This window comes from Rattus norvegicus, chromosome 8, assembly GCF_021556685.1.
Source record: "Rattus norvegicus strain SHRSP/BbbUtx chromosome 8, alternate assembly SHRSP_T2T, whole genome shotgun sequence".
In the NCBI taxonomy this organism is placed as follows: Eukaryota; Metazoa; Chordata; class Mammalia; order Rodentia; family Muridae; genus Rattus; species Rattus norvegicus.
The window spans coordinates 107963954-107980394 of record NC_141541.1 but is presented as its reverse complement, the minus strand read 5'-3'; the positions used below and the strand labels follow the sequence as shown (position 1 = coordinate 107980394).

The following is a 16441-nucleotide window of genomic DNA, read 5'->3' as shown; positions in this document are numbered from 1 at the left end:
GTCTGATATCCTGAGTTGAAATCGTCTAAGCAGTGAAAGAAAAGAAACAACTCCTGAAAGTTGTCCTCTGACATCTGGGCATACACACACACACACACACACACACACACACACACACACACACACACTGTAAAATAATAACATTATTTACACCAGCCAAAATATGGAAGTAATCCAAGTGCCCATGGGCAGCTGATTGGCTAAGAACAGGTGGTTTACACATGCAACGGGACATCATTCACCCTTAATGAGGAAGGAAATACTAACATTCGTTATTACATGAACCAGGTTTATCTTAGTCCATTTAGACTACGGTAATACAATACTACAGACTAAACAGAAACCCCTTCCTCCTGCTTCTGGAAGCTGGGAAGTCTAAGATCAAGGCTTAGCAGATTCCCTTCTTGCAGAGCACCTATTTCCTGATCAAGATGGTAGGAAGGATCTAGTAGTTCCTTCCATAAGGGCACTGAATCCAGCTGCGAGGGCTCTACTCTCATGACCGCATCACTTCCTGGAGTCCCTGTTCTTAATAACATCACTGCTGTTGTTTGGTTAAGTGTCCCCAAAGGTCCATGTGATAAAGTCTTGGTCCCCAGCACGGTGCTATGGGAGTTTGGTGGGACCTTTAAGAGGTGAGGCCTAGGGGTTGGGGATTTAGCTCAGTGGTAGAGTGCTTGCTAGGCCCTGGGTTCGGTCCCCACCTCCAAAAAACAAACAAACAAACAAACAAAAAAAAAGAGGTGAGGCCTAGTAGGAAGACTTAATAGGTGTAGACCTTGAGGGTGATAGTGAGATTCGGAGCTCCTGCTTCAGGAAAACGCCAGGAGTCTTTCATAGACAGCTAACTGATAGATAGACAAAGTAAAAAGGAGCTAGTCATAAAAGGGAAAAGGCATGTGATTCCACTTATAGGGCTTAACCAAAAAGAGTCAAGGTCATAGAGACAGTTGTTGGAGAGTGGTTATTGGAAGCCATAGAGATGGGGTAGGGGGTGCCTAAGGAAGCTCTTGAAGAGTGAGAAATTTCAGTTGGGGAAAAAATGGTGAGAAGCGTTCAGGGATGCCAGTAGGAACGGCTACATGACAATATAAATGTTTACTGCCCCGAGTTTTATACTAGAACGGTTAAAACAGTGAATCCTGTGTTGCATGTGTTTTACCATGTTTTCAACGTAAGGAGAGAAATGGGGTCAGACACAAGGAACAAGTAGGGCTGTCTATGAGTCAGGTCCTCTGGTGGGACATCTTGCTTTTCCTCTCTTCCGACCAGGATACCCTCTTCACTATCTGAGAGCAAAGTGTGCAGGCTTGGGCATCAAAGACAAGTTCATATTCCTCATCCTCAAACTGTGTGGCCCCGGAAACGTCACTCTAACCTCCGCGACCTTTCAGTTTTCTTAGCTGTAAAGTATGAAAAATAAGCTCACATTAGCAGGGTTGTTAATTCACACCAAATGAGGTAAAATAGCCCAAGGCCCAGCTCAATCCTGGGCAATCCGTGGTGTGCCCTTCTGGGCTCACATGGAGCATTCTTGCCCATTGGCTTCTTGGCTGTCTTCTCACTACAATCCTCAGAGTTTACAGAGGGTAGCTGACCGTACTTGTGTGTACATTTGTGTGTATGTCTTCCACCAGCCTCAGTTTCCCCATGTATAAACCTGTTACCTTCTTTTTCTAGGGCAAATTTGATATGCACCCAGGTTAACCTTGGCTGAAAGTCAAAGTCCCATCGTCAGGTGATCGAGACTCCCACACATGAGACGCTTAGGTATTTATGTCCCTCTCTCTGGGCCTCAGTTCAACATCTGATACAGGAAAGTTTTGACTGCGTAGTAAGTGCAAGGTCTGGTTTTGTTTGTTTTGTTTTTGTTTTCCTTTTGGTGAGAAATCACAAGCACAGAATTACTGTCACCTTCTGCCACTGCACCATCCAATATGGCAGCTTCAGTGGGGACCTTGGTTAGTCCATGTCTAGGTTCAGGGAAAGGATATTGGCTCTAGATCACTGCCACCCTGAATTGCTGGGATCATGACTGTTGACTGAAAAGAAGAGGGATGGGTCTCAATATCTGTGATTCCCACCTTGCTGTGCTACCTTTTATCTCCTCAGTCTAGAGCCAAATTTCCACTTTTGGCTCAACTTAGATCTTATCACAGATATACCCGGCCCTACACCTCAGGGACCACAGGAAACAGTAAGAATTGCCTGAGCATCCCCCCCCCAAATTGCTGCCATTTTAACAAAGAAGCCAGCACCCATACAAACCTCTGGCATAGCCACTAATGATCTATGAGGTTGCATTAGGTCAGGGGTACTTTGTTGAGTTAACATAGTGCTGACGCAGGGATATAGAGGTATGTGGTCAAAGGGAAAGTTTACCCAAAAACCCAGTTTGATCATTTCTCTTGAAAACATTCGAGAATCTGTCTAGGCAATAGTGGTGCACATCTTTGATCTCAACACTCCGGAGGCCAAGGCAGGCTGTTCTCTGTGAGTTTGAGGCAAGTCTGGTCTACAGAGTGAGTTCCAGGACAGCCAAGTCTGTTACACTGAGAATCCCTGTCTCAAAAGATGAAAATCCAAGAATTTAGCAACAACAGGCTTACCTGTCTGGAGTGGCTGGACCTGAGGGGGACTTCTTTATTGAGAGCGTATACTGAAAACATCACTTTGAAGAAAATCTTTCCCTTCCAGAAGAGGCCTAAGGGGAAAGGGTGTCTTCTGAAATAACAACAGAAAGGCAGAGTTCAAAGACGCCTAAGCAGGACCAGGAAGAGGGCTGACTGATCTGCCACTCACTTGTCTGGCAATGATGGAGGTGGGACCAGGACAGATCCTTCTCGGTGACTTCTTGCCTAGAACTTCTGTCTTTTAGGAGGAAATTCATCTTTCCCAGCTTGAGGGTGGCTTTGTGTTGCAAATAGAGAGCATTTAATTCATTAAATGCATCTGATCTAGAGTTCTAAGTGTATAAATAATATTTCGATATAGCTATGACTTTAATACACCATGAAAGTGGCTAAGATGCTTAATGACAGGACGTAGGCTGGCCCAATGCTATCAACACTGCTCTGCCTCGTCGTCTATACTCATAATTGTAAGGGATTGCAAACACTAGGGGCTGGAGAGATGGCTCAGGGGTTAAGAGCACTGACTGCTCTTCCAGAGGTCCTGAGTTCGATTCCCAGCAACCACTTGGTGGCTCACAACCATCTGTAATGGGGTCCGATGCCCTCTTCTGTGTCTGACGACAGCTATAGTGTGCTCATACATGCAAAATGAATAAATAATTCAGTAAAAAGGATTACAAACACTAAAAGTTAATAAAAGTAAAGACATTACTGTCGTGAACACCCAAATCAAGAATCTCTGTGCCGCCGTGATCAAGGACCATGCCAGAGTGCTACTAACTCAGAAATTACGCTGAAGACCCTGTCTCTGGGCTGATCCATGAGCATAGCCTGGCCAGGGCTCTGGGGAAGAGTTTGAACTTGATGGTAGGACCCAACTGCTGAAACACTGCAATCTGCTCCAAGGTCATAGGGGAAAGCAAGTAGATGTCTGATTGCTGATCTCCTGCCTGCTGGCTTCTTCATAGTGACAGAGGGTGCTTTTCAAACTGCTAGGGAAGAAAATCCTTCAATAGTCTCACCCAGCTATGCCTATTGTAGCCCTATGGGTTACACTAATGATCAGTCTGGCGCGAATATTCCGTGTTGGAGGTAGATGACAACTTTTCGGTTGAGTGTAGACTGCTTTAGGCACACTCCGGAGGAGCGCGCTCATACCTGGCACAACAAACATGGCTAAGAAGTAACACCTGACTGCTCTTACTTTGCTAGGTCCTAGTAGCAGACTGTCTTTTAAGTAAACACTTAATCCTTCTTCCTTTCTTCAACTTTTAAGACATGGTCTTATTACGTAGCCCTGGATGGCCTGAAGCTCACTGTGTAGACCAGGCAGGCTGCCCTCCAACCTCACAGAGATCCGCCTGCCTCTGCCTCAGGAGTACTAAAAGATTTTAAGAGCCAGAGGTCAGAGAAGACTGCTGTGACACAATGTCATCTGGCTATGACAGGGCCAAAGCATTCATGAGTTTACAGGAGCTACAGTGGCTGGTCCAAGATCAACCCAGTCAGCACTCCAGCAGGAGAAGGAAGGAACTCTTGAGGCCCCTGCTTGAGCTGAAGAGCTCTTGTCAGTTGATGGATTCTGGGATCGGGAGAATCCGTTTTCTTCAGCTGATGGCCTGGGGCACGTTGGTCATGTTCAGTGGACGCTGCCCAAAGCCACGCACATACAGGCAGCACTAATGGATTCCGTGGATAGAAAAACAAGAAGAGGAGGAAGAGGGGAAGGAGGAAGAAGAGGAGGAAGAGGTGAGCTAGAGGGAAACAACAGAAGGTAGATATAATCTAAATGCATTGTATGCATGTGTGAAATTACCAAAGAATCATTTTTTAATTTAAATAGTAAAATCAAAAAATAGAGTAAAGGGTGCAACATAATATTAAAGTATTATTGTTCTTAATATAGAGAGTGGTTACAAATCAATAAAAATAGAAAAATACACCAACATAAAATAACCTGTTATTGCATGCTATTTATTACACAATAAGAATAAGAAACTATATAGAATAAGAAAATATGTATCTGGTTAAACATAGGTAACACTCAACCATTCCAAAATGAACAAGGAAATTTTCATTGCTCAGTTCTCCTCAGAACCGCCATACGGTATTTTAAATTCAACCCTTTCTACTGTACAAATAGCACTTCTTATATGTTAGTATTTATTTTCCATACTTATTAAAGAAAAACATTTTACCACAAAACAAAGGACTCTCTAAACATCAAATTATCATTATTGCCTCAAAACTGCATACAAGTACAGCTCAGCATAAAGAAATACGTATGACCTTGCTGTTGACCTATTTGTTCTTCCTGGAAACAGTATAGTTTTCTGTTTGTTTGTTTGTTTGATTGTTTTTTGTTTTTTAGAGCAGCAGTTCTTTTTTCTTTTAAGATTTATTTTACTTTATTTTTTATTAAAAGATTTATTTAGTATATATGAGTACACTGTCGCTGTCTTCAGACACGTCAGAAGAAGGTATCAGATGGTTGTGAGCCACCATGTGGTTGCTGGGGTTTGAACTCAGGTCCTCTGGAAGAGCAGTCGGTGCTCTTAACCACTGAGCCATCTCTGCAGCCCCAAGATTTATTTTATTTATTTATTTTTTTGGTTCTTTTTTTTTCGGAGCTGGGGACCGAACTATTTTATTTATTTTATGTATATGAGTACACTGTAGCTGTCTTCAGACACACCAGAAGAGGGCATCGGATCTCATTACAGATGGTTGTGAACCACCGTGTGGTTGCTGGAATTTGAACTCAGAACCTCTGGAAAGAGCAGTCAGTGCTCTTAACTTTTGAGCCATCTCTCCAGCCCCAGTACAGGTTTTTGAGAAGTTTAAAGTGTTTTCTCTCGAGTTCCTCAAACTTTCGTGTTCAGGGATGTTAGTTGGAGGGCATTCCTCAGGTACAGCAATAAGAGCCAACATGTATGACCCTCCTCCTTCCCAACAGGGCTAACTGAGAAATTCTCATCTGTGAAGAACTAAAGGCCAGAGCTCAGTGTCTCAGGGACATCATCCTGGGGAGAGCGACATGGAGCCTGACTGAGGAGTCAGATATCAGAGAATCCAGCAGGTAATGGAATAAATAAACCAAGCGAGGACTCAGGACTTGTGAGGGTTTGAGGTTGTTCAGTGTACACGTGTGCTCATGTACACCACAGCACACATGTGGAGGTCAGAGGTCAGCTTGCAGGAGCTGGTTCTCTCCTTCCACCAAGTGGGTTCCAAGGCTCATACTCAACCTTACCCAGTGAGCCATCTCACCAGGGTTTGGGGTTTTTTATTTTGTTTTAGGAAGGTTGTTTGTTTGTTTGTTTGTTTGTTTGTTTGTTTGTTTTTCGAGATAGGATTTCTCTGCCTACCCTTGATCACCAGTTGTTTTAATCAGACTATCAGAGCCATGATTCTTGAAAAGGGGAATTTACTCTTCTTACTCACTCTCACTCTTCCTTCCACTCTTCCTCTCTCTCTCTCTCTCTCTCTCTCTCTCTCTCTCTCTCTCTCTCTCTTCCTCTCTTCCTCTCTTCCTCTCCTGGCTTGACACGATTAAAAAAAAAAAAAAAAGAAAAGGGGAATTTAAGAATGAAAGGCAGCCGATGGATGTAGTTTCATAAAACATCATTCTCAACTTTGTGATTGGGGGGAAAATATATATATATACACATATATATATATGTGTATATGTATATATGTATATATATCAGAAGCGAGTTTACTTTTATTTTAATTGAAAAATAAAAATCACATGTGTTTATGGTGTATGCAACAGGATGCTTGGAGGAAGTCCGTTTCATTTGAATCTATGGACGAAGCAGCTTTAAATGGCTTGGGCTTAGAATTTGCTCTTAATCAACAACTGGGGAAGTAGGATAAATGTGTGTGGTAGAAAGGGGAAGTGTGGGAAGGCAGGTTGTGGGGGGAGGACGGTATCCTGAGGACAAGTGGCCAGTCCACCTCTATCTTTGGCCCCTAAATTAGTGCTTGGTATGGAAAATCAATTAGTATCAACTGAGTTAATGAGTTAAAGAACATAGCTGTAGATCTTCTCTACCAGGAAGCTGCTCTCCTGCCTTGGCCCCTTGGCCCTGAAAATGTGTGCCTGCTTCAAGTCCATCTCCTCTCAGCTGCTGAGTCGTTGTCTGCAGTGGAGATGAAGCGACCACAGATGCCCACAGATGAGGGCCTCAGCTGCTTGACAGTCCGACAGCCTCTGACCTCGCTTATCCCTAGCCGCAGCTTCCAAACCAGCGCCATTTCAAGGTATTGGAGCTGCCAAAGTCATTGGAGCTGAGGCTGCTACAGTTGGGGTGGCTGGCTCTGGGGCAAGGATTGGCACTGTTTTGGGGAGTCTCCTATGCGATTCTGGGCTTTGCCCACTCAGAGGCCACGGGGCTCTCTCGCCTAATGGTGGCCTTCTCATCCTCCTCGTCATGTGGAGCAGCTGTTTCCACTTTCACCTCCTATAGTTCTTTCGTGTCTCGTCTGCCCCCCCTTATGTTCCTTTTCCTGTGCCTCCCCAAGAAGTCTGGGGAAAGTGCTTGGCTCAGGGTTTGACAGAGAGAAGACAAATAAATACTGTATTCATGAGAAAAAAAATGAACATTGCTGTAGTTTATACATGGTTTTGTATATTTTCAGCCCAGTCTCCAAAGTGGCATTTAAAGAAGTGGAATGTAACTGGGTCATAGGAGGATTTCATCATAAGGAATTAATAGTTAATTAATTCCAGTTAGTTCCTATAGAAAGAGGAAGCCTGCGCAGACCATGGTGGCACATACCTGTAATCCCAGTCCTCTGAGGCTTAGGAAAAAGAATTGAGAGTTCGAGGCCTGCCTGGGACACAGCCAGACCTTTACTCTGACACCAATCCGGTTAAGCTGCTCTGGCTTTCTGACTCACCGCGGGATCATATTCTACATGTTTCCAGTCGTTGTGATACCATTCTCCACGATGGCTTCACTGGAGGCCGAACAGAGTCACCTGAACCAAGATTTCAGCCTCCAAATCCATGAGATAAATATATTTCTTTTCTTAATACATTTCCCAGTTCCAGGATTTTGTTATAGTGACAGAAAATGGATTAATACGAATGTCAAAAATCAAGAGCCAGGTAGGATGCCACATGCCTTTAATCCCAGCATGAGGCAGGAGGATCTCTGTGAATTGGATGCTCTCCCGATCTACATAGTGAGAACCTGTCTCAAAAATCAAAACAACAACAACAACAGCAACCAGGTCCCTCCATTCTGACAGGTGTTAAAATTAATCTTAACAATATTTAATAAAAATAGAACAGTAAACAAACCTGCTAGCTACCTACCAGCCTCTCTTGAAGCTACAATCTAGCCAGGGAAATACATGGTATTTGCACTTACACAGTACTTGCATAAAGTCTTATGAAACGCATTTTCTTTCCTCCCTCTGCCATGCTACTGTCTGGCATAGCCACATGATGAGCTGTAGGTCTAGCAGCCACATGAGCATGGACTACAGACAGCAGGAAAACCAACAGAAAGATTCTAGCATGGGCTTCCAATGGCCACTGTTAAATACCTTTCCTAAATTATCTGCCCTCAGACTTGCTGTTCAGTGAAGAATAAATAAACTTCTGTGCTTACAGCCACTTTTCTTTGGAAGCCTGCTGTTATGACCAGACAAAGTTAGTCCTAAAGAAGTGGATGAGCCTCTAGAGACAATGTAGACCATGCAAGAGTTGGGCAGCCCAGAAAGCATCCAGTTTCCCACAGCAGCAGCAGTTCTCTATCTGTTACCTTTGCCTGACTTCCTGGACACTGTCCCTTCTGCACCTTGAATCAGAACCCTGTAAGTCTTAGGACAGTGCTTTTGATAGAGATTTTCCACCAGACTGTTGCTCCCTCTAACCACAGTCTTGCCCTCTCGGTTCATAAAGTTCCACAGATGCAGTGCATAGGAGTCGTTGAAGCTCAGATCTCTGTCCCACACTTGGTAGTAACGTCTCCACTCCGGATAGGGGATGGGGTAAAATCTCTGGGGATGGAGGAAGGAAATATTCAAACACTTCAGGTCACCCAACCCTTGGAAGTCTTTAAGTCTACACCATATCTTTAGCATCCTTGTCATCAATTTGGGACCTTGGTTGCCCCAAATGCCTGAGTTGTAGTGCTCAACAAAGTTCTCCATGCAGGCCCACAGAAAGGGGTGGTGGGGAAGGAATCCAAATACCCCGTTACTGGAGTGTTGGGAGCCCTGGGCTGCCAGAAAGTTCTCCTCGGGGATGGGCCTGATAGAGATGACATCGGTGTCCATGTAGACGCCACCGTACTTCCAGATAATAGCCAGGCGGGATGCATCAGAGCTGACATGGAGCCAGTGTTTCTCTCTACTGCTGTTGACCTACGGGAACAGGTACAAATGAGCCCCCAAGCACAAAGGTTGACTCGGAAGGAATGCAACAAGTTCATTCCCCAAAACCTACGTGACTGAAAGCCAAACTTTGTAACATTCTCAATTTACCTTTACCGCCCCACCCCCAAATTTCCCTTGAAGTAAAGAGTTTGTAGCAATCAGTAGCAATGCAAAGATTTTTAGCAGTCATTAAAGATTTCAAAACATGGGGGTGCTGGAGAGATGGCTCAGTGGTTACGAGCACTGACTGCTCTTCCAGAGGTCCTGAGTTCAATTCCCAGCAACCACATGGTGGCTCACAACCATCTGTAATGGAATTTGATGCCCTCTTCTGGTGTGTTTGACAGCTACATTGTATTCACATATATAAAATAAATAAAAATGAAATAATTTTTTAAAAAAGGAAAGATTTCAAAAAATTATTTTCTTTCATCAAAGCAGTGGAAAAGAAGAGGAGAAACTCGGCGGGAATTTCACAGTGAGCAGTATGACTCACTCTTCCATGTAGGAAGCAATAACCGCAAATACAAAACTGTGAAGGATGAATTTTTTAAGTCCTCAAAATGTTGTAGATTGATACTGAGAGGGGGGGAAACTAGGAAATTCAGGGGGAAAAAAGAGTCAATGCACTAGTCGAGAAATTGGGGTTGGGGAGAGAACCCGAGGATGCACTCATGTGTACCTTTGTTTCTTGGAAGATCCTTTGACAAAGTTCACTGAGCGCCATCTTACTGTGCACTGAGCACTGCTAAAAAACACAGCAGTGAACAAACAGGCAAACAGCCCCACTGGGAGGAGGTTGACAACAGACAACACTTACTGCGTTGGTGTTGATAAAGATTATGAAGGGAACAGAAAGACTAGGTGAGGGGATGATCAAGGGACAAGAGGTCGCACAATGTGACTTTAGGTTTCAGTGGAAACTTGCATTGGGATGTGTGCCCCTTGGACACATCCAGGAGAAAGTCTAAGTGGAGCGGTCAGCATGTGCAAGGGCCCTAAGGCAGAAGCATACCGGCTACCAGGCAGAAGTGGAGTGGAGGAGGGAGAGGGCTGGGCCGTGAAAATGGAGCAATGGGAAAGGGGCTGTGTCTGGCTCTGTTGCCTGCCTTCGGATCCCTTTCCCTTGGCTGGGCTGTCTTATCTGGCCTCAATGGGAAAGGATGTACCTAGTCCTGCTGTGACTATATGTGACACTGAAGGCTCCTCCCATGGTGGGCTTCCGCTTCTCTGAGGAGAAGGGGAAGGGGAAATGGGGAAGAGAGGGTTGTGAGGGTGGGACTGGGAGGAGAGGAGGGAGGGGAGCTATGATCAGGATGTAAAGTGTAATTAATTAAAGAACGAAAAGATCCTACAAAGAACAAAAGCAAACTAATAAAATCCTTGTTTAAAAAAAAAAAAAAACCACAGTTGCTGAAAACCATCTGGTCATTTACAATTCCTGAAACCTCAGAATCAACAATAGTCAGCACACATCAATGATTCCGAGAGCTCTTTGTAGTCATGTTCATTCTAAATTTCAAATGACAAACTGAAGGACCCGATGTTCTGTCATTTGTCCCCAGGCACCGTGTGTGTGTGTGTGTGTGTGTGTGTGTGTGTGTGTGTGTGTGTGTGTGTGTGTGTCTGTGTGTCTGTGTGTGTCTGTGTGTGTGTGTGTGTGTCTGTGTGTGTCTGTGTGTGTCTGTGTGTCTTTGTGTGTCTGTGTATGTCTGTGTATATGTGTGTCTGTGTGTGTCTGTGTGTGTCTGTGTGTGTATGTGTGTGTATGTCTGTGTGTATGTGTGTGTGTGTCTGTGTGTGTCTGTGTATGTCTGTGTATATGTGTGTCTGTGTGTGTATGTGTGTGTGTCTGTGTGTGTGTCTGTGTGTGTCTGTGTATGTCTGTGTGTGTATGTCTCTGTGTGTGTGTCTGTGTGTGTGTGTCTGTGTGTGTATGTCTGTGTGTGTATGTCTGTATGTGGGTATCTGTGTGTGTCTCTGTGTGTGTCTGTCTGTGTGTCTGTCTGTGTGTCTCTGTGTGTGTGTGTTGTGTGTATCTGTGTATGTGTGAGTCTGTGTGTCTGTGCGTCTGTGTGTCTGTGTGTGTGTGTCTGTGTGTGTGTCTGTGTGCGTGTCTCTGTGTGTGTGTGTGTGTGTGTTTGTGTGTGTGTGTTTGTGTGTGAACTTGAGCCTGAGTAACTTATCTTCAGATATTCCCTTATTCTCAAGAGACTGCCTTTTGGTAGAAATCAGTATAACTTGTGATCATGAGGCTGAACAAAAAACACAGAACACCAGAAGCCTCAGAGCAGGGAAAGAGGAGCCCTGCCTGGATGTGAACATAGGACTGCCGTCCACCTGAGAGAGACGGAGTGGAGGAGGGGCTGAGAACCACGGCCATGATGGTTCTAGACTTCTTCAAGAGTTCCAACTGCCTACAGGGCTCACTTAGCAAATCCAGCAGCCCTTAGGAAATAATGGCACAATGGAACCTCTCTAACATGTGCCCCGTCAATCTCCTGTGGAGGCCAGGCATGTTCTGGGACAGATCATGTACGAATGCTCTAGTTATGAACACTCCCACACAGAACCCTGCAGACTCAGATGCAGCGGGCTCTTGAGGGCTCACTCTGCTCCTAAAATCTAACATGGCATAAAATCCAGGTCCATCTTAAGCACAACCCAAGGTTTTCTCCAAAGTATGTTAGTTTCAAGATGTCATTTATGTATCACATTGAAAGATGGTTCAAAATAGAGCTAAGGTTTCCTTGGTTCAGAACCATAATGAGGTTTCTTTTTTTTTTAATTTATGCATTTTATGTATATGACTACACTGTAGCTGTCTTCAGACACACCAGAAGAGAGCATTAGATCCCATTACAGATGGTGGTGAGCCACAATGTGGTTGCTGGGAATTGAACTCAGGACCTCTGGAAGGGCAGTCAGTGCTATTAACTGCTGGGCCGTCTCTTCAGCCCCCATAATGAGGTTTTTCTATTCTTTTTTTAATAGGGTCTCACTATATAGCCCTGGCTGTCCTGAAACTCAAGTTGTAGACCAGGCCTGCCTCTGCTTCCCGAGAGCTGCAACTAAACTCATATTCCTCCACCACCTGGCTCCTTATTCTTATTGAGAAATTCATCCATGAGAAAAAGATGAAGTTTGCAGCATCTCCCGAAATAACAGCCTTTGAGATTTCTTTTCCCAAGGAGCAAAGTACAGTTTAAATGAAAACAGTCTAGCTCAGGTGGGCGGCAAGTTGTGTCATCCTGGGGCATCCTCCAGCAGCTTGGAGCCACAGGGCCCAAGCTATCTGTCTCCTCTACTCCTGGCACCTACCTTCCTGGCCTGTAACATACCCTGCTGTTCCTGGGACAGTGACGCCACTTTCCAGGGCTGCAGGCAACTGCCAAGACTAGCAGCAGGTGGACACGTAATATATTTGAGTTCATCTACTTCCTCCTGGCCAGTCCCAGTTTGACATCTCCAGGCTCTTATAACAGATGGGACCTTAGCATCTGAAAGTCAGTGGAGCCCAAAGAGAAACTGTGCCCGCAGAACCTGCCCTCAACCCCAGCCCGTGCCAGCCTAATCTACCAGAAGGGTCGCAACAGGCTTACAGCTTAGGCTGCCAAATGCTTCAAAAAGACAGCAACTAGTTTCGAGCCTGCCAGCCACACAACGCCCACCAGAGCCCAGCTATTGGAGCAAGACAGGGGAGGAGAGAGTAGGGAAGGAGAAGGGAGGGGAGGGGAGGAGAGAGGAGCAGAAGGGAGGGGAGGGGAGGGGAGAGGAGCAGAAGGGAGGGGAAGGGTTTTTGGGGTTTTTTTCTCTCCTATTATGACTATGCTATAGTAGGCTGACCATCCAAAGACCTCCTGGAATCTGAAAATATGGGGTGAGGATCTTTGTGGATGTTATTAAGTTAAGGACCTTGTAATAGAGTGATGATCCTGGGCTACCCCAACGGGTCCTTAAAAATATCACAGATGTCATCTAAAGAGTGAGGTAGATGGAGATTCTACACACACAAAGAAAAGGGGGGATTGAAGAAGGAGGCAGCTGGCAGACTGAGGGACCCCAGGCTGGGCTGCCTACCAGAGGTTTATATGAAACAAGGGAATGGTCCTGCCCTACAGCCCCTCTGTGACTGTGGTTTCCAGAACTGAGGGGGTGAATACAAGTCTTAGGTCAATTGTTAGAGGAGCCCTTGTACGTTAACAGGGAGATGGATACAATAACCTCTCTTTTGCTACTTGACTCACAAAGTTTACGGTATTTGCTGACATTTGGTCCACGGTGAGTTAGAATTTTATAGAACTTCATGTGGCAAGTAGATGCTATGACATCAACTTTTAAATCATTTCTATTTTTAAGAATGATTTTCTTTATAAGATCAACATTTTTGAAAGTCGCTTCTCTTCCAATCATATTCAAGTGTCTATTTTAAGCATACGGTCTCTTTAGGTTTTTCGTTTGTTGCCACGGGGAGGTGGAGGGTTGATTTGTCTTTGGTTTTTATAAATTTTTGTTTTGTGATCTTTTGAGACAGAATCTCAAATAGCCATGAAGCGAAAGATGACTTTAAATTCCTGATCTCCGTATTACCGACTCCCAAGCGGTGGATTTACTGGTGTGTCCCCATGAAGGCTTCCTCAGTTCTTTTCAATGCTAGAGTCGGTTGGATAGCTGAGTAGAGAGGAGTCTCTCATTCCGGGTTTTTTTTTTAAATATTTATTTATTATATATAATACCCTGTAGCTGTCTTCAGACACACCAGAAGAGGGCATCAGATCCCATTACAGATGGTTGTGAGCCACGTTGCTGGGATTTGAACTCAGGACCTCTGGAAGAGCAGCCAGTGCTCTTAACCGCTGAGCCGTCTCTCCAGGCCTCCGGGTTGTTTTATACGTTCCATATGACGTCAGTTCAAAGCTCAGTTAAGCCCTGTCTAATGGAGGAGCTGCACTGCAGATTCCCTTAAGCACCGCCCAACTGTGCATCCTCTGTGAGACCGTCAGCACTGAAATATTATTTCCTTGTGCCCACATACTGCTAAGAGGAGGGCCATCAGATTCCTAGGGGTTCTGGGGGCTTCTCCGTCATATCTCAATACGACCCAGTTTCATGGAACACCATGAATTTTCGACCTACATCTCTTTCATTTTAAATATCGCTTCATTTCTGCCTCTGGAGTTGAAAAGGTTTGATATAAGTGAGTTTTACGTTATAATGAAAAAAATAAGGCCTCCATTATACCTAGAAAAGATTAAAAATTCCTTCAGTTAAGAAAAGCCTCCAATATACCAAAGTGCCTCAAAGGAATAAGCCTCGACGCAAAGGGAACTAGTCCAATCGCCACCGAGACTGATACGTCTCCCATTTACCTGAACCGGAACGCCATAGGCTAACAGAGCGCAAGCAGGAACCCAGTAGTATGAATGCTAGACTCAACTCTTTTCTGAGTCCTTGCCCTCAGTTTGCCTGTCTGCAGTGAGTGTATCGGACCCATTTTCTACAGGTTCTGTTTCTCCCTCCCAACACAGACTTTCTCTATGCTTTGAATACTTACTTTGGTGTACCACGAAAACAAGGGTGTGTCTTCAAACAGGGTTTTCATGTCCAAAGGCACGAAGAAAACGTTGTTAATGGCCGAGAGGAGGGAGAAGGCTGGGTAGCTGCTGGTATTTGAAGTCATCTGTGTAGCGTTGCTGAGCCCTTTCATGAAGAAGAGGATGGGCTGCTCCTGATAGATTTTAGCAGCAGACTCCACAGCACAAGAGACCAGTGGAGGCGGCTCCAGCCTCTCGGAGGTCTCTATAAACACGATGCTTCGTCCGTTCCTCAGGAGGCCTTCCAGGCCCTGTGGAGATGTGAAAGGAGGCAGACAAGCAAAGAAGCACTGAGACCTCAGGGTGAGCTGGTAGAGCAGGCCACAGGCAAACACCAGGACCAGGGACAGGGAGAGGTGAAGTTCCTTCAGCATGTCCTCCAGTCCTTCCAGCCTCTCCTGCAAGCAACAGAGTTCATTAGAATCCGCCCTGGTGGTCCTGATGGAGACAACCTGCAAGAAAATGAGTAAGAATATTTAGATGAAAAATAAAAAAAAAATCTTAAGTGAGTTATGATCAAGTCAAGCCTGACAATATTAAAAACAAATTCACCTTGGATTTAGATTTATAAAAGGAGAAAATTAGTGGTAGATATGCATGCTAGCAATGCACGATCATCTTTACAGAAGAAAGGAAAAGCAGTCACCAGAGTATTTGGATGCAATGGATGTCAAGAACACGGGAAATTTCGGCATTCATCATTTAAAAAAAAATTCAAGAAGCTTTCTTAATCTGATAATATATAGATAGTACACAGATGGGGATAGATGATAATATAAAGATATTATAAATAACAGTATAGAGTAATCAGCCTTCTTCACACAAACCATTCCTATCGAGCTTAGCTACGATAAACTGCCAGTTGTCACCTTAGCTAGTCAGTACTGCTCTAACAATTCTAACCAAGTCAATGAAAGAAAAGGGAAAAAAAGTCACGACTATAGACATTAGAGGAGGCCAAAGTGTCACCATGACTACAGATGGAGAAAATCGAATATAGTATATATTCCAGAAACAACAGAATTCAGAAGAAAATTAACCAAGGGTCTAAACGGAAGGTTAGAGGGTTACATTGGGAACACAGTTTGCAAGCAATGAAGCTGTGGTTCTAACCTGGACCATGTGCTACCAAAGTCCAGGCTCCAGATAGCTGGACCAGCTGCTACCGAGGCTCCAGATAGGGCTGCAGCGGTCCCTCCCTGCAGAAGGTAGCTTGAACTCATGCTGACTCCAAGAATCTCAGTTCCTAAAAGGCCCATTTTTTCCCCCTTGACTTCCACATAACTCTTTCAGAAAACTCAAATCCAGGAGCCCAGAACTTACTTTTCAGCCAGAGACTTGCAGTTCGCCAGTATCTGAGGTCTTAGAAGTAAGGACACGTTTTTCCTGTATACATTCTGATAACTCACGCTGCCCAATCTTCCAATTCAGCCACACAGAGGAAAGTAAATTATTGGCAGAAGATTAAGAGCTCCTAGGAAGCCCCTCCCTTCCCTAAGCTCCTCCCCCACACACACCCTAAAGTTGATATGTGGAGACAATAGGAGTTCACAAGATTCTTTTAGAAAAACCACACACTTGGGAAGCCTGTTTGCTGCTCTATCATGGGGGCTCCAAGAGCATCCTTTCAGGTGAAGGAAACTGAGCATGATGCTGGAGCCAGGACATCCTGTACCTGCTCAGTTCAGTTTGCATCAAACTCATGGGCAGAGATGTGAAAGATTCTTCATGGGACAATCTATAATTTGGCCAAGATTTCTCCTTTGCAATCATGATGAAGTGGTTTGATTAAAAGACAAGAAAGACCACTTGTGCCATCAA

General features: G+C 44.6%; 1 protein-coding gene across 6 annotated transcripts; it reads right to left on the bottom strand.

Annotated features, from left to right (window-relative positions):
- Positions 1–7750: 7750 nt before the first annotated feature.
- Positions 7751–16115, bottom strand: A4gnt (alpha-1,4-N-acetylglucosaminyltransferase). Of its 6 annotated transcripts, none has more exons than XM_087563738.1 (3): positions 15944–16115; positions 14581–15018; positions 7751–9014 (listed from the first exon to the last, which is right to left on the bottom strand). In XM_087563738.1, the coding sequence occupies exons 2-3, from the start codon at positions 14992–14994 to the stop codon at positions 8400–8402; spliced, it is 1029 nt and encodes a 342-aa protein (XP_087419864.1). In that variant the 5' UTR covers positions 14995–15018; positions 15944–16115; the 3' UTR covers positions 7751–8399.
- Between the last annotated feature and the right edge of the window lie 326 nt (positions 16116–16441).

Excerpts from the sequence above, each read along its gene's own strand:
- A4gnt (XM_087563738.1), bottom strand. The coding sequence starts at position 14,994 with ATGCTGAAGGAACTTCACCTCTCCCTGTCCCTGGTCCTGGTGTTTGCC. Across the intron at positions 9,015-14,580 it reads TGTTTTCGTGGTACACCAAA|GTCAACAGCAGTAGAGAGAA; the intron begins GTAAGTATTCAA and ends CTGTTCCCGTAG.